General features: G+C 40.2%; 2 protein-coding genes across 2 annotated transcripts in view; both read left to right on the forward strand.

The window, feature by feature from the left end:
- Positions 1-1,949: 1,949 nt before the first annotated feature.
- Positions 1,950-3,889, forward strand: lratd2a (LRAT domain containing 2a). The gene has a single exon (XM_063899961.1). It carries the CDS (start codon positions 2,461-2,463, stop codon positions 3,286-3,288), a length of 828 nt encoding a protein of 275 aa, XP_063756031.1. The 5' UTR covers positions 1,950-2,460; the 3' UTR covers positions 3,289-3,889.
- A 14,858-nt stretch (positions 3,890-18,747) lies between these two features.
- triqk (triple QxxK/R motif containing) overlaps positions 18,748-24,076 on the forward strand; it is a 128,447-nt gene continuing 123,118 nt past the window's right edge. Inside the window, exon 1 of the mRNA XM_063898463.1 lies at positions 18,748-19,046. The gene's annotated coding sequence lies outside the window, so the exon portion shown is untranslated. The remainder of the gene's footprint in view (positions 19,047-24,076) is intronic.

The following is a 24,076-nucleotide window of genomic DNA, read 5'->3' on the forward strand; positions in this document are numbered from 1 at the left end:
ACGTTTTGTGTGGGGAAGTCAGTCCACAATGAGTTATCCCTGTGATGTAGGCTGTCGTTGAACTAACCTAAACTTCAAGATGATGTAAAATAATTACAAAATAGTTTTCATTTTGCTTTTCCAAAAGGAGACAAAACCACAGCAGGTGTGTGAGCTTTGTGGGCCTACTGCAAACAGAGCTAACTTGAGCTGAAGGTTAACATCAGTATGCTAACACGCTTTTTGTAAAGCACTTTGAATTGCCTTATGTTGAAGGGTGCTATATAAATAAACTTGCCTTGCCTTACAGTCACAATGCTGACAAGCAGATGCTCAGCAGGTAGGGTAGTGTAACGTGTCTAACATCTCAGTTCAGCATGTTAGCATTCTGACATTTGTATAAGCACTAATCACAAGGTACAGCTGGGGGGAATGTGATTCATTTTTGCCGACTGTTAACGTGTGTCATATGCTGGTGCAATGCAAAATAAGCGGGCTGCCCAAAATCATTGGGATACATTTTATGAGGAAAATGAATGCATGCAGAAAAATGTCATGGTTTAGACCAATTTACGAACTTGACACTGATTGTTAAACGTTGCTTCTGTCTTGACCTCAAAACCTGCATGAAGATGTTTGATTTGAACCCTGTGACCCAAGTTGAATCTTACTAACCAGGGAAAACATGTAATCTGGATTAGCCAGAGTTGGAAATCACATAGCGTGATCCTGAGCAGCTCTAAGAAAGCTCAGTTTCATAATTAACCTGAGAGTCTTAAGGAGTGCTGCCTAAGAGCCTCCATGTTAATCTACTGAGTCCACCCTGACCCATGGAGCCTTTCTGCCTGTTTAAACTAAACAAATGAATCAGATGGAGGGTTTTTTTCCCCCTGATGAGACACGTCCTCTATCATTTCTACTGTACCTAATGATTTTGCAGTCAGTTTGTAATCGGTCCCTCCAATGGGTACTCAGCTCAGTGCCTGGGTAGATGTCAGGATCATCATATTTGTGGTTTGTGTCTCCCTCTTCTTCACACAGTTGAACACATGTTTCTATTTACAGACTGTCAAACATAAACACACCTCTAAGCATCCTCCAGTCTCTCACTCCAGCCTCCCATTTCCAGGACAGGTGTTTTCACGAAGAGGCTGCTGCAGCATGTGCAATTTTTGAGGAATAGCTCATTCTCTTTGCCTCGGGGATACAGTGGTGAGAAAATAGCCCATAACTGAGAGCAACTCTAGGCCACAAACCACTACATGTGTAATGGAGACATTATAGTCCCACCAGGAGAGGGAGAGGGAGAGGGAGCCAACGACTTTGGAGCATCAGTTCATTCAAGGACAGGCAGGTGGTCAAAACAGTAAAATATGGCCTATCCAAACCGAGCGTGTTTTTATTTATGTTTTCCTATTTAGCTTTTTCTCTTTTTTTTCTACAAAACATTTGATCAAATAAAACAACAAAATTAATCAAAGTTACAAGAAAAAATTATAAATGCATCAATACAAATTGCCTAACAGATACATATTGTTTTAATCAATGAATTGATCCAATAAATAGAACAATAAAAAACAACTCAAAACATTATAGAATTAAAATTAATTTAAAATATTTTAAATAGATCCTTTACCATCCATCCAACAAAACCATTCAATCAATCAAACATGTATTTAACTAAATAAAACTAAATTACAATGAAATGTTAATAAAACATCTTTCATTATTAATTTAATGTTATAGGACTACAGTTAAAATATACATTAGAGGAGAGAAGGTAGGCGAATACGTCATCCCTAATCATCAATTTTGCATTCTATTTGAATTAAAGCCAAAAAGAAAAAGTGTTATCCTGCAACCTGCTCAGACAAAGGCACAACATTTTCACAAGTATTTAAGTCTTAAGTGGAGCTGAGGAGTGTATATGAAAGGTGCGGTGATGTAGAAAGCCCTCACACTTCCGCTTTAAAGCGAGGCAGCAGCTTGAGTCGCTGTGGCTGCGGAGCACCAGATCTACAGATCAGCTTCAGTTCACCGTGTCTCTCTGCCCAGTGTGTGCGCCGTCACCACAGCGGACTAGTTTGTCTACACTTGTAGCGGTGTAGACAAACATACGAGCGAGGATTTGGATAATAAGTCTCATTGTTATCTTTACGTGATCGCCTAAAGACGGAACTTTAAGCAGGGAAACAGCAGGTGAGTCTACGAGGCTGCACCTGAAGGATAATTCTCCTCGCCAAAATTGAAACCAGTTTGTTTTCTCTTCCCAACTCCACTTGTTGATGGGGCAATAACAAGCTACTCGAGCAGTCACACCGCGGAAATACACTTATGCGTAATTTGGATAAAATCCTGTCGGACGGCAGGGCAAAGGAAGTTGTAACCTGTGAGTTTGTGTGGCAGATTGTGGTGATGTTTGGCAGCCGGTAGCCTGACATCAGATCGTATTACACAGGCTTTTACCGGGTGAGCAACGGCATGGGGAATCAGATGGACAAGCTGTCACATTTAAGTTACGCAGAAGTTCCCACAGTGGACCCTAACGGCGTGGACACGGAGGAAGGTCCACGGATCGGTGTCTCTTACATATTCTCGAGCGACGACGACGAGCTGGAAGACGGCTGCACTGTCGATGGCACAGATAAGGACCGGAATAAGGAAGAGAAACAATACGATCCGCGCGACGAGGTGGAGTGTGCCGTGTACAACAGAGATGAGAGTATTTACGAGAAGAGTGTCAAGTCTGCCAACCTGGAGGTTTACTCCCCGGAGAATCTGCTAAACAAATGCAAGGCAGGGGACCTGGTGGAGTTTGTGGCCACGGGTCAGTTCCCGCACTGGGCTGTGTACGTGGGAGACTTCCAGGTTGTGCACCTGCACAGAGCCGAGGTGAAAAACAGCTTTTTAACAGACGCCAGTCAAGGGAGGCGGTGTAGGATTGTAAACGACTTGTACAAATTCAAAGCTCTGGGTCCGGACATGGTGGTGCAGAACGCGATGGAGCAAGTGGGCTTAAAAGACCGGGAGCTGAGCTGGAGGAACTCAGAGGGCTTTGCCGCCTGGTGCAGATTCGGCAAAAGGGAGTTCAAAATGGGTGGGGAGATCCGAATAGGCAAGCAGCCGTACAGGTTGAAAATATTCATGTCTGAGAAACATTCGCACGTTTTGGAGTTTCAGAGTTTGGAGGACATGATCATGGAGAAGAGGAGGAACGATCATCTGGGCAGGAAAGCCGTGCTGAAGGAGCTGGCCACACACTTCAGCAGCGTGGAGCAGAGTAAAAGTGAGGAACCAGGCGCTGACTGATTGCTGGATGCTCCTCCTGTTGCTCTAAATGTATTGTTTTTGCAAGTAGAGTAGCCTTGACCAAACATAAACTGATACACTCTGCTTTAATCTATAGCAAGCCTTCAATTTATTTTAAATGGAAGCATCATTTTAGTCTGTCACAATGTTATTGCCTTAAAGCCTCAATCATCAAAATCCTAAGACGCTTCATGGCCTTAGTATGAGCTCAATTATCTGGGAAAATCAAATTGATTTAGTTCATAAGCTTGTTTGTAGCTCTGCCCCACCACACAGAATGTAAAGTCTTTATAGAGCCTTTTTAAACATTTATCTCAAGCTGTCATGATTTTTGTGAGAAGAGTGAATGTTTCTTTATTCATCGTGTGTCCTGTGACTTGATCCTGGTGCAGTTCATCCCTCAGCTCTACCCAGACAGAAATATGTCAGAGTGGCTCGCTGAATACAAGAAGGATTCTTTCTGCCTTTAAGGGTTATTCTCACACCAGCACATGTTGGAGTAAAAGTTATGGAGCTGGTCTTGTGTTACACTGATCCAAGTCTGTCTTTACTGTATCTACAGTTCAAGTAAACCATGACCCTGTGTCTTCTTTTCAAATGAGTCTTCTGTCCTACTGTTTTACTTACATGCACAAGAGTAAGATATTCATCCATTACTGTTCGGTTGATTCATACCACAACATGTGCTGTGATCTTCTCTCTTCCTATCGCTACTGAAATTGTATCTCCTGCAGGCCTGGCTCGGTCTATGTGCTCCTATCATACTGAAGCAGGAATTACCAGAGAGGCAGCTTTGAGTACTTGTATGTTTATATGTCTGCGTACAGATTTTGTCACCACCATAGCGTCACAATCGTGCCAGATGCAGTCATGAACCCACTTAACACGTGTAGTTGAGACAAAAATCAAAGATGGATGCGGTCTAAGCAAGGTGACAAAAGTCTGGGGTAGGAAGTGGTGAAGGGCTCATGGCTCCCCCCACTTTATTCCCTAGCTTGGTTTTGTGTCCCAATTGGTGTGATCCTGTCGAGAGATTGAAGCCACAGTAGTATGTTAACCATCACAATACATGTTTGATTTAGCGCCACAAAGCTGTGTGCACAGGTTGCTGATAGGCCAGTTTTTTAATTTGCCAGAACGTGTCATAGTGACATTACATACATTACAGTCTATGATAATACAAAATTCAGGTTCAGCCTGTATGCATAAAATCACACCAGTTAAAGCTTGTATATCTAAATAAACAGACAAAACCTGAATCCAACTCTAGGTAAAGTTTAACTCTCCAGCATTACCATGATTGTTTGCTGAGATATCGTGATGCATTTAGTTTGAAATCATTAAGGGGTCGAAAGCTAAATTCGTCCAGGGATCAATTGTCTAGCAGCTGCCATACATGATTTAATAATGACATTACTGCATTAAATTGATAGCATAGTAGTAAAGGGAAAATAGCTCAAAGTGTTAGGATGACAAACTTTCATGATCGTTTGCAGCGTTTTTAAACCACTGCCATCTGTCATAATATCTACAAACTAAATGTGTTATTGCATATTAACACCACAGCATACCTAGGATTCGAGACAGTATTATTTTTTTTACTCCAGCTCCAAAGACCACCAGGGAACATTGTTGTACAGAGTGTCTTGACAGCCTCAGTGTGATGAAATCACATTGTATCAATGGAAAGAGTGCTCAGTGTGCCCTGATGATGGCAGTGATAAGCTTGTTTAGTTATCATTGGAGGAGAAAACACTATGTATTGTAATCGACCATGATGATTCTCTCGTGTCAGAAAGTGATACTTTTTTCAATTATCTTTTGTATTTCTCATATGAAGTTTCTATTTGGATACTTTAAATGCTACTCTCAAGGCTAACAACTCAAGAGCCTGATATCTTGGTTGAAAAGGAATAAACATTGTACAAATGATTATCTTTTTATGCAGAGCAACTGTTTTGTTGCACTAAATTTCATTGTAAATATTCTTCTCTCTTTTTGCACTACTTTATTTATCTTTTGCACCATGCATGTTGAGTTGTTGGAGGAGCACGCGACATAAGATTTTCATTGCCAACATATACGCTGTATCTGCTGTGCATATGACAAATAAAACCTTGAACTTGAAACTTGAAAATGTTACCGTGTACTGTAACAACAGAATAACAGGAAGTGGTGAAATACTTTTTTCATGACAACATGGAACATTCAGACCGACTGTAAATGTTACTTACAATATTGTGCTATACTGTAGCTATCTGGATGCTTAAGCCCCCATGTGCTGCATTCTCAAGCAGTTGCTTTGATATCCCTTACAGAAATGAAATTCAATTCTTGATGTTTGGCTCACTTTAAATCTTGCAACAGTTGAACTTGATAGCAAACTTTTGACCTTTTTTCTAGTTTTCAGGTACATCAATGCAGTGCTTCCCAACCTCTTTGTTTGTGGCCCCTTGAAGGAACACTTAACCTACAGAATGATTATCTGTATATCAATTGCTCTCTTTGTGTTACTTTTTTAGAGTAAACTATGTTCCAATTGCAGGCCTCCACAGATAACGAAAATCTAAAAACTGAGAAAAATCTTGATGAACTGAGACAAATTGGAGCCGCGTCTCAAACCAGCAAAACTACTGAGTATCAAAACATTTGTTTACAACTCTGAAACAACTGATGCAGAATAACCAAGTTAATGAGCACTTTTCTGCTAAATCTTTATTATGCAAAACACTTCCACATAAACAGTTTAACGCTTGGAAAACAAGTGAAATGTGTTTTTTAAAAAAGCAAGAGTTTTAGTTGTGAGCATATAACTGGACATTATAATTTTCTGCTCAAGTTGTGTGCAAGGTTTAAACAGATGTTTATTTTTGCTGTTTTTAAATGCGAAACCCTGTTTACTTTTGGAAATGCTTGTTGATTCTTTGTTTGGAGGCAAGAGGGAAATAAATCCTTCAAGAATACAAGGTGGCATAAGTATTTGATATAAAATGATCATTCAGTGGGTGAAGTATTCCTTTAAAATTAGGAGATTTCTACCTTTGACATTAATGTCCCTCATCCTATCGTTTTTATAGACCATTCCTGTAGTACAATGAGGAATGCAATATGCTCTTCCAGTGAAGCGGCATTAACTCTTTCCCTGGCCATTCCTCTTGATGCAACGTAAAAGCTTGGACACGTTTACGAAATTATAATCACCTGTCAGGGCGGGAATCTCATCCTTCTGCTGCTACTGTGTAGGTTTGTTTTCATATAAGTGACAACCCCGTGAGATTGGTTGTAATATATGAGAGAGAAATCAGAGCTCATCCCTATCTGTAGCTGAAATGCAAAAGATCATTTTGCTGCACTTGTGAGAGGAACACTGAGAAAGAGGAATAGAAGGTTGGGTTTTAACAAGCCTTGTTCTCATCAATGAATACTCACTACTCGTCACACCCAATCTTCCTTCCATCTGTTAACAGCCTCCACACATCTACATGCAGATAAACAAATGTTTTAAAACGTGTTCAAGAGGCTCATCTTGAGGTGGTCCATTTCTCATCTTCAGTCCAATTTTTTAATTATTCAAACTCTAACAAGAGACTTGGCACACCATTAGAGACCAACAAATACTTAACAAGTTGTTCTGTCGCCACAAAAACACCCAAAAGGCTTTTGATGAAAGAGCCTGGAGACTGCATGTAATGTACATTTTTGACCTGAGAGATTTCTCTGTTGATTTAGTTGAAGTGCATTATGGAGAAGGAGGCAGTTGGACTCCTTTTCAATCTGTATGACAAAGCTTCAAACTGTGCCTTACTTCTTTAGTTATGAAGTTGTTTTTAGGTAAAATATCTCTAAAGAAGGAGGAGTTGGATCAGAAATAGGCTTATTCACCTTCTTGGCGTGAGTTTGATGAGGCGATCGATAGCACCCTCGTGTCTGGATGCTAAACAATAAGCTGGAGCCAGAACCAGTAACTTCCTAAAGTATCCCTGGTTGCCTGGCAACTGCTACAGGACAGGGAGTAGTTTTTGCACCTATTAAACAAACGAGATATACCGCGTTGATTACTAAGCTTGAAAAGTGCTGGTGGATTTTATTCCTTTTGCACAGATCCAGGCTACCAATTTCACCTGTTTCCAGTATTGATGCTAAGCTAAGCTAACCAGCTGCTTGCTAACCACACCATAAACTTAGGTTGTTTACTCTACAGACACGAGAGATGATCTCATCTGAGTGCTTACAAGAAAGCAAAAACCGTATTTCTCAAAATACTGAACTATAAAAACAACGGTAATAGTGGAACACAGTAAATTGTCTGTTTTTTCATAACTCTATAACTCCAGCCCTAGAGATTTCACAATGCAGCTGTAAAAGTAGAAAAAAGGGCAGAGAAATGAATAAGAATCAGAATCAGAAATCCTTTATTAATCCCACAGCGGGGAAACTTACATTACAATTTAAATTACTTTGTTAAATCAGTGAAGCATCTAAAGTAAAATGTCTTCCACAAATATAAGTACACATGAGTCATAACTCTATAACAAGAACACAACAAAACACCCAATTAAGGACACAGCATGGAGGCCCACCCTGGGTTTCCTTTTTCAAACAGAAAACCAAATGTGAAAAAAGTAATTGAAACATTTGAACTGTAGGCAAACACTCAGGCGCTTGTAAATGTTAAGGATAGGCCTTGTGAAAAATGATTGGATCACACCTGCCATGCTGAGAGGGAGTAACAGCAGCCCACATTATCAACAAAGTCCCTACTGTGTGTCAGAGTGATGCCAGGAAAACTCCTCAATGCCTCAGGGACAATTACTATACTCTGACATCATAGTGAGAAACTCTTCAAAACGAGGAATGTCTCAAAAAAAGCACTAATGTGCAATGAAGCTAAACAAAAGGATGATTCACTGGCATGCTGAATAATGACACATCTCAGAGGTAGTCGAGATGAGATTTAGAGCAAGATCATGTTAGCAAACAAGTAGCAATTACAGGATGTGAGCAAATGCTAATGCTAGCCATTTTAAGCTAATGGACCTTCAACAACAAGTAAAGCCGTGGCAGTGAAATCCATGAGTTTATTAACCCCAGAAACTCTGTGTTTCATTGCTCATCATTTTAACTTTTCAGTGTAAGAGAGAGATTGTCCATCTTTTTTCAATCGTTTTAGTTCTGAACAAAAGCAACATTCTATGATTCTATCAAAATATGAGAAACAACTATACATTTTTCCATGACTGTCCGAAAAAGACTGAACTATGTTTTCATTTGTCAAATGTTTTTCACCAGTGAGGTAGCTTTAGCTTCTCAACACTTTTTTGTATTCAATCTGTTGACCCCTTAACTTTTCCATTTCCCTGTACCGTGATGGCAGCCAATGTATTTCACCCAAAATGTTGCCCGAAGCTGTGGTCTTTCATTTGAAGTCCTTACTCGAGTGACACAGCTGAGTGGCTTGAGATGGCGTAGAGGCAGGTGGCTTCATTGTCTGCTCAGCTTTTTGTTTATCCCGCTGTTGTCCTGCTCTTTCCCATAGCAGCACTTACTCTCAGTGGTTCTTTGAACTGATCAGATAGGGCTTTGTGTTTGCCTGGGGGCACCAGGGTTACTTTAACAGCCGAACGTATTCCAGGTCATTTGCATCAGCTAAGTAAACACATCCAATTCTAATGATGTTTATTCAAAGCTTTAAGCAAAAAGGTTTGTTAAAGATGTATGCCTTTAACTAACAAGTCCTATAGCTTCAGATGATCAGCTTATTCATCAATCTCATGGAATACTTGACTAGAAATACCTTTTGCTGCATCATATGATGCCGGAAAATAAGATGCAAATTTACATACTGTAACCCAAACAGTACATGCTTTCTCTTCAGGGTTTACTTACCATTAAGCTGCTAAATTGGATGACACAAGCAGATTGTGTGAGTCATAGGACGCAGTAGTCCAACACTTTCTTCTTATCGCTCCCTTATCTGTTGACACAGCTGTATATGCAGGCCGAGATCGGCTTTGAAAGGGCACACCACTACGACTATTCTGTCTTGGAAACAATCAAATCATTCTGCGTGCTTTTAACGAGAAAACCAAACGCTTCACTTCATTAATTCAATTGTAAGCTCCAAACTGAACATCTGTATGGTTACATTATTTAATTAGCCAAATATTTTATATTTATGATCAACTGATTTGGCAGTTATACTGTCTTCAAATCACCTTATTCCGGATTATTATAGGCAGAGTACTCCATTCACTCAAAATATCTCATTGTGCCATATTAGTAGGGAATTCTTCTACTAAAATGTAAGTATAAGCTCTATCGGGTATAAGCTTCAAGTCTAAAATGAAACATTCTCATGCTGCTGGTGCTAAATGACACCTTAAGATGAATCAAAGCTTTGAGTCATCAACTGATATTTTGCATAAATCCCAGACTGTGTGAAGTGCATTGAGCACGCAAGCGCTGTCCTTCTTACAGAGTGGTCTAAACGTATTTCACTATGCGTGAATTATGTATAAATATGCAATATGTTAGTGTGTCTGCTAGATCTTGGGGACATATTGCAGCTGAACATCCATTTACATCCTCATTATGAGGCCGCCTCTGCACAGACTGTGGACTTGAATCTCTCCTGGCCACAAGTGTTCCTCTGTTTACATAATCGGCCTTTATTTACAGTCTTTAGAAGCATTTAACATAGAGAAAAGTTTACAACAAAGGGTAAGGAGCGAGAGGAGCTACTCCAAAATCAATTTGCATTCTGCCTCTCCTCCTTGTTCAGCGTTCCCCTTAACAAACAAATTAACGGCAACTTTCATGAGGCTGGCTGAGTAATTACTTGTTCAAAGTGCGATGCTCTTGAAAGCACAGAAAATTGTACTGCACCACAGTGCCAATTTTCAAATCAGTTATGTATGCATGTGAGACTTTTTAATGACTGTCATCTCCTCGCTCACAGTTATTTTCAAACAAAAGGTAATTTTCAGAGTTCACTTGAGTGTATCCCATCTTTTGAGTTACATCTGCTGGCATTGGTACATTTGCGATAGTTATTATGGATATGTGTCTATACTGATTAAATTATTCATATAAGGTAAAGTGCACTTACATTATAGCATAAAACATATTTTTCCTCCACAATGTAGAGTTTTGATGGTTATTGCTTAAATATTGGCCTGCTCTTCATTCCTTTTTAATTGGATTGAAGAGCATATGGTGCAAATAGGCCACAATGGCAGGGGCTGAAAGGGAGCATATTGGTCATATCATTTTGATGGCGGGTGGAGAGTAGTAGAGAAGTAGATAGTCGAGTGACATCCCTTCTCTGCTGAGACAGCTGAGGGCAGGCTCTAACTGGCACATGCCATCTGTCTGGAGATCTGGGGACCAAGGTGTTCCTCCAAAATGTGTGTCACTGTCATCTCCATTGTGCAATCGGAGCAGGACGGCCATAGATCACTTTTGGATGCTGACCTCGGGTTGTTTTTCATTTCGCACTTCAGTGGTTGGGGTCAAGGTTCGGGGAGGCTGAGGTGATGCAAAAAGTAGACTCATGGTGTATTGAAAAGAGAAAAACTATCATTTTAGGCATAATCCAGGTGCCCCCAGTGACTTAATGAGCTTCAGGAGCAGGCAGTCAGGTCTCTTTACAGAGTTAAGGGTTTTGCATTACCTGTCCCTTCACAGAGGCAATTTGCTCAGATAAAGTGTCAGCATACTGAGCTTTCTGTGCTAATGATCAGGCAGTCGGTCCAGGTGCTGTCACTTACATCTCTGTGAAAAGAGAGTTGTCTCCTCTGGTATATGGTACATCATGTATAGTGTAGAATGCAGCGAGGTCAGCCAGCGTGCTTCATAAAAATGTTACTATTCATTTCCTGTTTAAATTCCTTTGGCTTTGTCCCCCTTGATCTGGTCGCATCTGGGGAGCACATTAGGCCAAATCAGCATCCACGTCCTAATTGCTTCTCATTTGCATAAATGTGTGGTTTCCAGATGCCAGGATTGTGGCAAGTAGGGGTAACAGCTGGCTGGTCACCTCTTCGGCATGTGTGAGTGACATCCGACCTCCATTTTCGCTTTAATTCTGTCTCTCTGTGGTAGATATGTAATAGCATTCAATACTTTGTTTTAATTTCTGTATAATTGCCTGAATCTTCATGTTTTTGTTTTTAGCTTAGAAATAGCCCTTTACATCTTTACTACAAACGGGGCCTCTTCATAGAGTTTGCCATGCCACACCTCCATGTTTTCTACAGCCCAGGATATTCAAACTAAACTCGGTTGAAGGCAACCATAGCTCTCCAACATGATTAAAAAAGGAGAAGTGGGACGAGAAACCTCAATGACAGATGACACTAAATCAAGACACTCTGGACCTTCAATATTTTTCATGATAACAATAAGTTAATATGCCTCATTTGACTGCAGTATCCTGAGCTTCCAAGGACTGTTTTTGTTTCACCTTTGTTTTGGTTCAATCTCATCACTCTGAACTGATTGTTATGTCCTGAAGCAATCATCTGATTCCAGCAAAAAGTTTCAGAACAGCAGACTGATTGAGTTGGTGGCTTCGCAGGTTGAAAAATCATTGAGCGTTTAGCAGCATAAGAGTCAAATGTATCCCTTGGGAGCTGGGAGAGACCAAAAACAGAGCTAAAAACTATTGGATTTATATTCTTCACTTGGCCTAAACATAAGCTGCCAGAAAATCAGCTTTAGCAGCTTTGAATTTCTTTCAAACATCACTGGATGACATGAGAGTGGTGAACCTCATTATTTCCCACTGCAAACTATTAAGAGGGAGGGCAGAGGACAAACTGTCAAAGACACTGTTTCAGATTTTTGCCTCTGGTGCTCACCATGTGGTCCGCCTCCTGCACTGCAGTTGCTGCAAGGCAGGTGCTGAGCCCTTCTTAAACTCTAACCTTGAAACAACAATACTTTCCCAAGGCTGGTATGATGGAGGAAATTACTATTGTTTGACAATCAGACCTGACATCACGGAAATATCCATATCTGCAAGTCCCCACTGAAACAACAATGTATTTGATTAAAATCAAATAATTACCTGAAACTCAATTAAAGAAAGTTAAGTAATGCAACATTGAGACTAAAATGTAAGGTGTGTGTAGAGTCATATTGTTGTGTAGCATCCTTTATTCAACCAATTCTTCTGTGCCTCATTACAAGACAGCTCTGTTTTCTTGTGGACATCAGGGGACAAAATCTGGAAAGAGGATAAGAGAGCATGATTAGTTTAGAGTGCATTTTAAATGGAAGTTACCATGTTCAAATGTCTAATACAAAGGTCCTGTATTTGCAGCAAAACCTGTTCTAGCTGTGGATTTAAGATGAGGATTATTAAATAAGTGCTAGAATGTGGTTACCCAGCAAATCTAATTTTTATTCCCTTTGGTATTTACCAGAGGTGAGGTACACCAGGTACGTTAACTCTGTGTTTGTATTCACAGCGTGTGTAAAGCCGAGAATAATGAGCCCACACTCATGAGGTACATTTTCATCACTTTGTGCCTGGTGTGTCAGCCTAAGCAGAGGAAATTCCAGTGTGTCAAGAAGCTTGATTACAATAACAACAGCGGCACAGAAAACAAAGGATCAAGTCAGTTACATGTGGAGCCTAAAGCTGGAGAGCCTTAGTCTGATTAAGGGTGTTTTAGCAGCATGTAATATCAGGGGGAATGTTAATAACAGCATGGGGAGTCACGCTGCGCCACAATTTGAAAAACAAGTGTGCTCCAATTACTAAGGGCACATTCTGTATTTCATGTGAGTTTATATTTACTGTGCATTCATGTTGATATAAACCTGATAAACTGAGGCTATTTTGCTGTAGAGGAGGGTAAAAGTTTATAGTAAATGTGCACTGCTTTGTGTATTCACCATTTAATGGAAGCGCATTAGCGGAGTCATATCTGCTTCATCACAAAACACAAGGGAGCCTACAGAACTAGCTGCTCAGTGATCTGCATTGTTTGGAAGCTAAATGAAATGTCCTGGTATTGTTCGCTTTGTTGATATTGTTGGTTTTATTCCTGTAATTCGTTTTTTACGAGACACAATTTGCAATGTTTGTTCTGATAACTGCTCCGGTATAAATAAACATAGTTATTGCTTTATTATTGTCCTCACCTCGATGTTTCTGCCACAACTCAGAAACATTCTCATTCAACGACTCTTATCGCAGGAAGCTGCATTCAGTCACAGCTCAGTAAGAGTAAGGCTGAGCTCTCAGGCCTAGCAGTAGACAGGTTATGAACCCTATCATTAGGGGAAAATGTCACTGTGGTTACCAGCGTTTGTGGAAAAATGAATAGAGGGTTCATTCGAAAGGGGTCATACAGAAAGATGCCATGGAGATAACAGTGATCCTTGCTTGCCGGAGGCTTGTACAGTAAAGGATGCAATCTGAGAATAAGGTTTGCATCCTCCATACCCGCACCTCAACCCATCAACCTCTCCCTTCAACAGCAGGCGTATGTGTCAACCAAAGAGACGGTCCTCATGTTTGCTGAGGTCAAAGTCATCTGTCAAATCGGCGAGACGGCTGGCTGGCTCCATGGAGGTAATTGGTAGCATTGCTGCCTTCGAGTAGAAGCTTGAAGAAAATCTTGCTGTGTGTCAGGGAAGTTGGTCTTGGGAGCACAGGCTCCTCTGATGACTGGCTGTGCTGAAAAGCAAACACGCTGAAAGCGACAGGAAAAAGACACACAGACGCTCTCGGGCACGGCAGCAATCAAAGGCAATTGGCACTTTTTGCTCCAGATGATATTACCACTACATAAAAAAAGCTTTTATCTGCGACCCAGACATCCTAAGTCAACTGTTCCAACTTTGAATGTGAGTATAATGAGGAGGGCTTAAGGGAAGGCCATGCCTGGAGTTTGATTACTCTTACAATGGATTTGTATGACTTAAGAGGTAGTTTGAATGTGACATATTTGTGTCTTAGAAATCTCCCCTGGAGATGTTTGAGCTCCAGGCCAGGGGAAACCTCCAATCACATTTCAAGGCCAATTCTATGGTTGCCAGGATACAGAGCTTCATATTAAAAGTATTTCCAGTCAGGCTTTATAACAACGGCTGAGCCAAGTAGTGTAAATCAGGGCGCTAGTTCACCATCTTCCCTCTAATTCTTCTGCTTAAACTTTTTTTTACTTTTATTTTCAGTAAATGTGGTGGAACGTGAGGTGGTTGGCCATGGTAAAATGGATGGATTGGATTTGCAAAAACATGCTTTTACCGCGCAAGGTTGTTACCTTTTTTTTCACATTTTTATATTATTGAGTAATTTGCCATTCCCTCAATTTCAGTGTCTTAAGAAGATCTCCTGCATGTGTGAAGTAAGTTGTCTAAAGCCTTCTGACTATAAAGGGAGCTGCATCAAATCCTATAAATTGCCAAAGGTTGGGTGTGAAGGCTACGAGTTGGAAAATGAAAAAAGAAATGAAAAGTTAAAAAGAAATTAGACAGAAACAGACCTCTGTAGGCCCCGACTTAGTTCTGTTTGAGGCTATTATAACTTAACACAACTGAATCTCCAACCAGGCTGTCAGAGGTTGAGATGCATTGTGGGTAATCAGGCTTTTGACAAAGGAGAAGGTCATCTTTTAAATGTACAGCAGCAATGTCCTCCTGCCTGCAAGTTGTAAAAAATAAAAGGAAAAACAATGAATGAAAGAAAGAAGAATGTTACTATATGTTTCTTATAGTAATAGGAGACCCCCAAGGCACCGTCACATATATAGAGCACTTGTTTTTGCTACCTTTACAAAATACTAGTGACTGATCTATAGTACAAAGACTTTCTCTGAAAGAAAAACCTTGAAGTTATTCCTCTTTTAATGAAAAGCTGAACTCATAACTGCGTCTCGTTGCAGTGGGGTAGGTGGCAGGGGGCGGTTATTCTGGCAGAATTAAATTAACATCTTGTCAATTTCCATCATCACATCCCTGCTGTCTCCCAGAATGAGCGGGTCATCTGCAGCCTGGCTTCAATACCCAGTAATGAGTCAGCTAAAGCCTACACAAGATCAGTGTAACCAGGGCAGAGGAGTTACATTTGGATTTAGCTATTTTGTTGTCATGTAATACTGATTTGTATGCAGTTTTATACAATAGTGCTCTTGCAACACTTTTCTTTCAGTGAAAGCAAGGTCAAAGTGTAAAGAAGCCCTGGTGATTACTCTTTGGGTCCTCTCTCTGCTATTCATAGCTCTCTTCATAATGTTTCTTTCTCATGACTTAACTTCACATATTGGCTGAAAAAGAACACTAAAAGACAAACGCCACAGACAGATTGGTCGGTTCCCTGCAGAGATGTTCCTATACTCTGCTCTTGGCAGATGAACAATAAGTCCAGAGAACCTTTTGACTTTGGTACAATTCAAGGTTTCTCCCAACTCTTTTGATATTGCTCAGCAGGTAGGTGTTGGACTGCAATGGCTCAGAGGCTCCAAGCAGCTGCATGCGATGGCTCGGAAAGGTGCGACCTTCAGACAAGTACATGCAACAGTGGGTTGTGGGATGTGGCCGCTCAGGGGAGGGCTGCCTGGCTGGTCACTACTTCAATAGACACCTGCGGTTCTCTCTTCGTGCCATCTCATTCCCTGCTTTTTGGTTCAGTGGAGAGTGATTGCAGGGGGAGAAAGAGAGACATACAGGGATGGGGAGATGAGGAAAAAAAGGGAGTAGCAAAGATCAATAGCAGGGTTGTAGGGAGTGGCTAGATGCATCAAATGATTCATAGAAAGGTTAGGAATTTCAAAAATAGACAGGACAAAGAACAAAGCCATTATTAAAATAAAATAGTGCTTGGAAAAGAACCTTGAGGTACACCACAAGCTATAAGTTGCAAACAAGGATACAATTACAAATAACTAAAACGTATTAATGTTGTTAATAAAAAATGATGCATCCCAAGGCCTTACTTTAGATGCCTTCTAAAATGTTCTGACGATCCCAGACTGTGAAATGGTTGACGATGTACAAAATTAAAATGTAATGATTTCCAGGCAGTCATGTGCTACGTTTAGAAGAGCTGACTTGCGATATTTAAAAAGATGTGAGAAGACTACTGCTGTTAATGATTGCACAGTCAGGGGTTGAATGCAGCATGCTTGAAGGACAGAAAGACATTTGTAAGAATCTGATCTGGCAAATAAAAGAGAAATTAAAGAGGTTTCTAAAAGGTGAGATGAGAGGAAGGTTTGTGAATCACAGTACAGCACCTGGGAGACAGATCAACACCAAGTGTATATGGTGACCAAGGGGACAGTTAGCATGTAGTGGCTTCATTTTCCCCTTCAAGGCTGGTATTCATTATCTTACCACTTCACTGCCTAAACGGTGGATAGTGTTAGGTGTGTAAGGCATTATTTCCCTTTATTAAAAGAATCATAAGTGCTTCAGAATGACAGGATGATTCAGTGCTTTATTATGCTGCCTCATCATGAATCACATTTATTCTCAAACTGGGTTCACATTATTTTACCCTTCTGCAAGTCAGGGGCTTGCTTTTAACCTTAACCTCCAAAGAACAGATGTGAAAAATTATAATAACACATAAAAATCTCCTAATATAACAGAACTTCTGTATACAATTGCCTTAGCCTTTGAGTTCCACAGCACTGTGCAGTTTAAACCCAAAGAGAAAGAGAGCATGGATGATGGCTTTGTAAGCTTTCTGACGTGCTGAGATGCTCTCCAGTGCAAACTTAATTACAACCAGACAGCAGGCAGAAGCCCTCACAAAGGCCCAATAATCAGAAGCTGGTGATCAAAGCATGCAGCTCATGACCAGGAGAGGCAGTGATGCTGAAAAGTAATTAAAGTCACCTGCAGAGTGGAGCCATGCAAACTGAACTCCCAGCTTGCTGCATCACCCTTTCTTTACTTCTCGCCTTTCTATTGTTCTCTCTCTCCTTTTCTATCCTCTTTCCTGTTTTATTTTCTCTCACATCCTACTGCTTCATATTATTCGGTTTCCTGACTCCCAACCCTCAGCCATCACCACCCAAACTCCTGTCTTGTTTTCTCTCCATCTGTCCATCATTTGTCCAGCCTGTGACTGTTTTTCCTCCCCTGCATCCATCACCTGCTGACTCACGAGTTACCTGTTATGTGCAGAAGCAGTGAATAAATGGAACACAGCATCACTCAATCCTGCACCACACACACGGTCATTCCAAAACAGAGCGATGTAAATCGATTTCTCCTGAAGCTTTTTTTTTCACTTTTGTAAGTCATTGTATTTCTTTTAAAGGCCATGTGCTTGAATGCAAGTAAACACTTTCTGGTCTGTGTGTTCATTCTTTTTTTTTTATGTCCATGGTCTTTGGCGTCTGCATTCATAATTTATTGACTCATGTACGACCTTTCAGGTATCTCCGATGTGTGACCAACTTTTCGTCTAAAGCAAGCGGTGTTTATCTCATATTACTTGCCATGCATGCTGCAGAGTGTGAGCTTATCTCCAGCTAAGCCTTTGTGCTATGCAAAGGAGTGAAGATTACCCCTTTCACAGCTCTCCTGTTCACAACCCCCTGGCTCACCCCTTGGAAGCTCAGAGTAAATTGAAAATTGAAAGAAAGTGAGTAGGTGTTTTTGCAACTATGTGGATTGGTCATTACATCTCTTTTCATGTTTGACACACTTCTGGGACCCTACACAAACGTGTGTCTGTCTTTGATACTGTAATTAATGAAAGGATGTCTAAGAAGGTAATGGTCTCAATTTTTCACAATCAGAGACAAGCTAACCAGCCAATGAGCAGGGACATGGCTTGGTGATGAGCCAATAGATGAGCTTCAGTAGCAAAATTAATGAGAGGGAAGACAGCATGTCAGGGGAACTGTGTTAAATCCCTCCTCTGAGGATCAATGCAGTTTAGTTCAATTACATGCAGCATGCTTGTCATATTGTCATACATGCACCTGCAGCACACTTAGAATAAAGTGCTCACTGGTGCTTAGGTGAAAGGTGAAATAGCACAATTTATAACAGGTGAACACAGAGAGACACATGTCAAAGTTACGTTTGATAGACAGATTAGTTCGGAAATTCATTGTAGCCTATACAGATATAACCAGACATCCATTACAACACATATTCAACACCATCATTGACAAATCAAGGACATCTCAACCCAACTTTTCACATACTGTTTGCCACATCTAGCGTTTTTAATTAAGATATCAATTAGCCTAGGCTACATATCAAACAAAAAAAGGTTGATAATTTGTGTGAGATTGTTTACATTAAATGAGAGAAGAAGCTGCTCGTGTTTCTGCGGCCGCGGGAGGGCACAGCAACAGCGGTGACACTCAGCTGATACTCCGGAAATGAGGGCCAGGCCCAGAGGTGAATACAGGCGCCAACAATAGCCTACACAAACGCACAAGTAATTAAGGCTTCATTATTCGGTTATGGTGACACACAACAAACCCACCTATGCGCGTCATCAACAGGTGCACACTGTGTCTGGTTTTATTGCTAACGTGCTATACAGTCTATGATGCTAACGAAGCATCATCCGGCAGCTCACTGAGTCTTTTACCCTCAGTGAGGTGTGTTAGGACTTTCTGCAGTTTGTGACCTTACTGCAGAGATTCATTCAGCTGCAAAGTTTTGGGAGTATTAAGGAGCTCAGTGGGACAGAGAAGGCTGTGACCTGAGATGAGCCTGGAGAAAACTGAGGAGGACTTCACAGAAGACTCACAAACCTGACGTTCTTAAAGGTGAGTACAAAGCAAACTGTGACTTGTTGCAACTGTACAGGACCATCGGTGTTCACTAGTAACAGACGCATGTTACGCAAGTTGTAAACATTGTGCAGATCCTTTGCTTTAATATGATGTGTGTTTGTGTATTGACGTGTTTTTTGCGTTGTGTATTTCCGCTGTGATTTTGTTCATACACGACACTGTGTTGTTGCTTTCTGCTGTTGTCGCTCATTTTAGTAGTGTGTGTTTTGTCTCTTTTAGTTAATTCTCGCAAGTCTACACTAGTATACTTGTATTAGTGTTCATCAGTTTTATGAACATGCAAAGTGTGTCCTTAGAAATGGAAATGATGTCGGTTTGGACATCAAGGGTCATATTTCAGATGTTTTCCAATAAGTGAATTTGCTATGTTGACATTTAAAGTAGTTGCTTCGGTACAAAATTCAATCAACATTTTCGTTTCTTTATAAAGCAGAGGAACTATTGAGTTATGTTTACTAGAAACAAGACTTTAAATGATTACCTTTGTTGCTCTGTATCTTTCAGATTTGTAAATAAGCAAACAAGTTTATCTTGATACTGGGATTTTGTCATTTTATTGTTGTGTTTGCGGGTTTAAGGTTATAGGTTAAAAGTAATTATTAATACCACATAGTAGGCCAAATTGAAAAGTGAAACCACTAATTATTTAGAGTGGTCCAGAGTTTTAAATGATTAAGTGTTTTAATATTATTATGTTACTTTTGATCAGTCCATGGTGAAAGGCTTGAACATCTCATCCACATCAAACCGTCATTGATGGTTGACATGGATCTTATTGTAACTTTTTTGAACTACGTTGGAAACTTATTGTTCATAATGTAATGTTCAAATATTTGAAATACAAGTACTCGAAAAAAAGTACTTTGTAAAGCCCATGAAGGTAATGTTCCACCACTGGATGGTGGGTATTCCAGCTCTTCAGCGCTCAAGCATGCAATTTTGGATGCCAGTATATCAAAAAGACAAGGGTTAATACTGCTGAACTGGTCTGTGTACTCCACATCTTATCCACAGGCTTGAAGTGAGCATCAAGTTGGCTAATGGGAATTTTTAGAGAATAAGAATGATTAGAAGCTCAATGGCATGAAAGACCACAAAGGCTGCACAGCCACTGTATACTCATTTAGACGACATGGTCCTGTGTGGCAGAGAAAATCCCTCCACACTGTGCTCTTTGTTTAATTCTGAGCTAATCTCGTGCACCATTTTCTATATGCCATCAGTAAGGAAAAGTGCGGAATAATCATTTTAAAGAAGGTTAAGAATTAAGCAGCTTTTACTTGTACTATACGATACAAATGCCAGGTCTCCCTGATCGGTTTAGTATTTATATATGTTGCAAGATCTTTATTGCTTTCCTATGAGGAATAATCAACAGCTGGTTGGGGAAAGTTCAAGTTCGTACCATGAATGGTGAACACAAAGCCTCCTATTTTCTATTCTCCTCACACAGATGGGCCTAATTGCAGAGAGATTTGTGGAGATTGTGTAAAAGCCCTCACTATGAAGGAGGAAACTAAAAAGTCAGGAATTTGTCGGTAGAAGCTGTGGCTTTTGAACAAGGCAGCCCTGAAAGCAAAAGATAGTGTGAACTCCTTGAAGCGTGAGTGACATGCAAGAAAGGATGTTTTTGAGTGAAGACACCCTTCAGGATTACAGTAGAATATTACTTCATTTCAATAATTCTCAGAAGACAAAAATACCACTGTGGTCAGAAGAGGACTAGAACATTTTGTTTTGCCTTGTTTTCTGTCTGAATGGTGTTGTATTCAACACATCATCTGGGTATAAGAGAGTTCCCGCTCAAGTGATTTCTTTTGGAAAATTAGACAAATACACTGCCTGGCCAAAAAAAAAGGTCACAAACTCTAATATTTCGTTGGACCGCCTTTAGCTTTGATTACGGCATGCATTCGCTGTGGCATCGTTTCCACAAGCTTCTGCAATGTCACAACATTTATTCCTGTCTTGCATTAATTTTTCACCAAGATCTTGTATTGATGACGGGAGAATCAGACCACTGCGCAAAGTCTTCTCCAGTACATCCCAAAGATTCTCAATCGGGTTCAGGTCTGGACTCTGTGGTGGACAATCCATGTGTGAAAATGATGTCTCATGCTCCCTGAACCACTCTTTCACAATTTGAGCCCGATGGATCCTGGCATTGTCATCTTGGAACATGCCCGTGCCATCAGGGAAGAAAAAATCCATTGTTGGAATAACCTGGTCCTTCAGTATATTCAGGTAGTCAGCTGACCTCATTCTTTGGACACATAACGTTGCTAAACCTAGACCAGACCAACTGCAGCAACCGCAGATCATAGCACTGCCCCCCACAGGCTTGTGACCTTTTTTTTGGCCGGGCAGTGTATAAGAAGCATGGTGTGCCAAAATATACAGTTGTGATTTTGTTTATTCCTGTTGTGAGGTTGGATATTTTTGTGTCTGGGATTTTCTCACAGCCAAAGTTTAAGATCAGATCAAAGTATACATGTGTGAGTCATCTATATTAGCCTTATGATGGTTTTGCAGCATCTTTTTTATGTTTCCTTGCCTTTGGCCGAGTAAATGCTGGGCTAGGCTCGACCACCTCTAAACTTTTATCAGAAATTTGTACAAAATGTCGGAATTAAAAATTCTGATTATTCAAAGCTGTCAGACAGTATGGCTTTATGTATGAGACAAAGCCTTTTAGAGGAGCTTTGGTTCACTCCATTGGCCCCATTAGCAGCAGTCAGTGATGTCAGTGTTCACATGGCAGGCGGAGCGCACAAAGCCGGTGATAGAATAACACATTTCCAGGAATCTGCAGCAAAACGGGCAGAACTGAATGGATGTAATGATGAGCGCTTGTGGGATGTGGTGTTTGCTTAGCACTTAGAATCACTTCTCTTTGTTTGGTCTCTTTCACCTGGCAGAGACACATTTGCTTTAATTAAACACATTCAGTATCCATGTCCAACTGAGGGATAGACTCAATAATACAGATAGGTGAGGACAGCGATAGGTGTGTCTAAAAGTAGACATATTAGCTACCACAGTCCCTTTATCATTCCTTTTGTTTGCAGAGTATATATTCCAGTCAAGGGTAGATCTCATCGAACATTAAAGGACACAATAGGGTGTGCGCACACTACTCCAGAACAGTAAACACAAATTAAACTCATCTACCATTTAAGTTTTCTTCAAGGCCACATTGAGGATCTGCTAATTAAATGTTCTGACACTGAAGAGTAAACTAAAATTGTCCAATGACTGTAGTATAATTATCCTTGACTCACACCACACACGTCTGTGCAGAGCAGAAGACTTTTTATGTACCGCTGAGAATTATTCAAACGTTTGTCATTTGCTGTATTAAAGCATGTTTTTGGAGAGCCCTATGTGTGTTCTTACACTGATTGGGTAATCTGGCAACAATTTTAACAGTCTGAGTTGAGGCCAGAAAGGCTGACAGATGGACGATTTTACAACCAAACTATTTAAACAAATTTGGTCTGCGGCTGTTCAAAACCCCATAGAGCTCAAATCTGAGGTAGTACCATGTTTGCCTCAAATAAAAATATAGATGGGAATTCAAGAGTATGACATTTAAATTCCTTTGGAAAGAATGATAGCCAATCATTCGCCTAATATAATGAAAACCGATCAGATGTCCTTTAGTTGTGTAGATTTTATCAAAAGAATTGTTGCTCATAACATGTTAATCATGCTTTTTGATTTCAATGCTTGTTTGTTATAAATCCCATACCATAATGTAATACTCTTCTGATCCACCTGTTTCTTATGTAAAACAGGGTAATTCACTTGCAAAGATGAAGAATAACCTAGCCAGGTGCATGAAAACATCGCCCTCTGCTGGACTGTTGTTGTCATAACAAAGTCATCATATACTGAGTGGTCCACGGTCAGGAGTCTGATGTGGCGAGTGAATCCTTAACACTTAGTGTGAAGTTAGCTTAAGCACTGTTCAATATATACCTGTCCAACAAGGCTTTAAGGAACAGACTTGCATTGCTATATATTTTAAACGTCCAGATATGATTTAAGGCTCAGAAACAGGTGAACCTGCCAAGCACCGAAGGCTAGATTAACATGAGGCAAACAAACCCTGCAAATCGGGCATCCCAGGGCCCTGTCATCGGAAAATGTTAATGTTTTTCTGTCTTGCTTTCTTTGTCCCGAATACACAATTGTGATGATGACACAGACAGAGCCTTGAGGGGCCGCTTTGCTCGAAATAACCTCCTCAGACAAACATTCCCCTCATGTCTTTTTACAAGAGCCTGTTGACTCAGACGACACTCAAGATTACTATTTACCTCCAATGGAGTCTCACGCTGTTTTAATATAATGCTGTTCCATCATTTTACTACGGCAACAAATAACAATTGTGTTTATTACTGACTCATTTGATGATTCTTTTGTCTTTCAAAAGAGCTTTGGCAATTTGTAGTGCTATTTAGCTATTTTTGGATGGGTGTGTTCCTGTTTATTTTTGTGGGCACAATACAAATTCCTGCCAGTGGTTTCACATGATTACACTTTTACTGTTCAACAGGTGGCAGTAATGTGGAAAGGATCACAGCAAAAATCCTTAGCTTGGATTTTAACAATCCAGGTCTCAAAACTTTAAAAACAATTGAATTACTGTAAAGAAAGAAATGCCTTCAACATGTTTGTTACATCTCGAGGACTTTTGTTCTTCTATTACACCTTTTAAGCAATGGATTGTTTGGTCTATTAATCATTAGATAATATCATAAAATATCCAAGATGTCTAAAGTGTCAGATGTCTTGTTTTTGTATGGTTGACAGTCCAAAATGGAAATGTATTTAATTCACCATAATATAAAATGAGAAAACAGAGAATAGCAACCATATCTCACAGTTCTTCTGTAGGCTTCATTTAAAAATAAGTTTAATTTCAGAACTGAGAAATATTTGTTGTGCATTTTCCAAATAAGGCTTACTTAGAAATGCCTTCAAGGAATGGCTTTAAG

The sequence above is a fragment of the Eleginops maclovinus genome, chromosome 13, assembly GCF_036324505.1.
Source record: "Eleginops maclovinus isolate JMC-PN-2008 ecotype Puerto Natales chromosome 13, JC_Emac_rtc_rv5, whole genome shotgun sequence".
Classification (NCBI taxonomy): domain Eukaryota; kingdom Metazoa; phylum Chordata; class Actinopteri; order Perciformes; family Eleginopidae; genus Eleginops; species Eleginops maclovinus.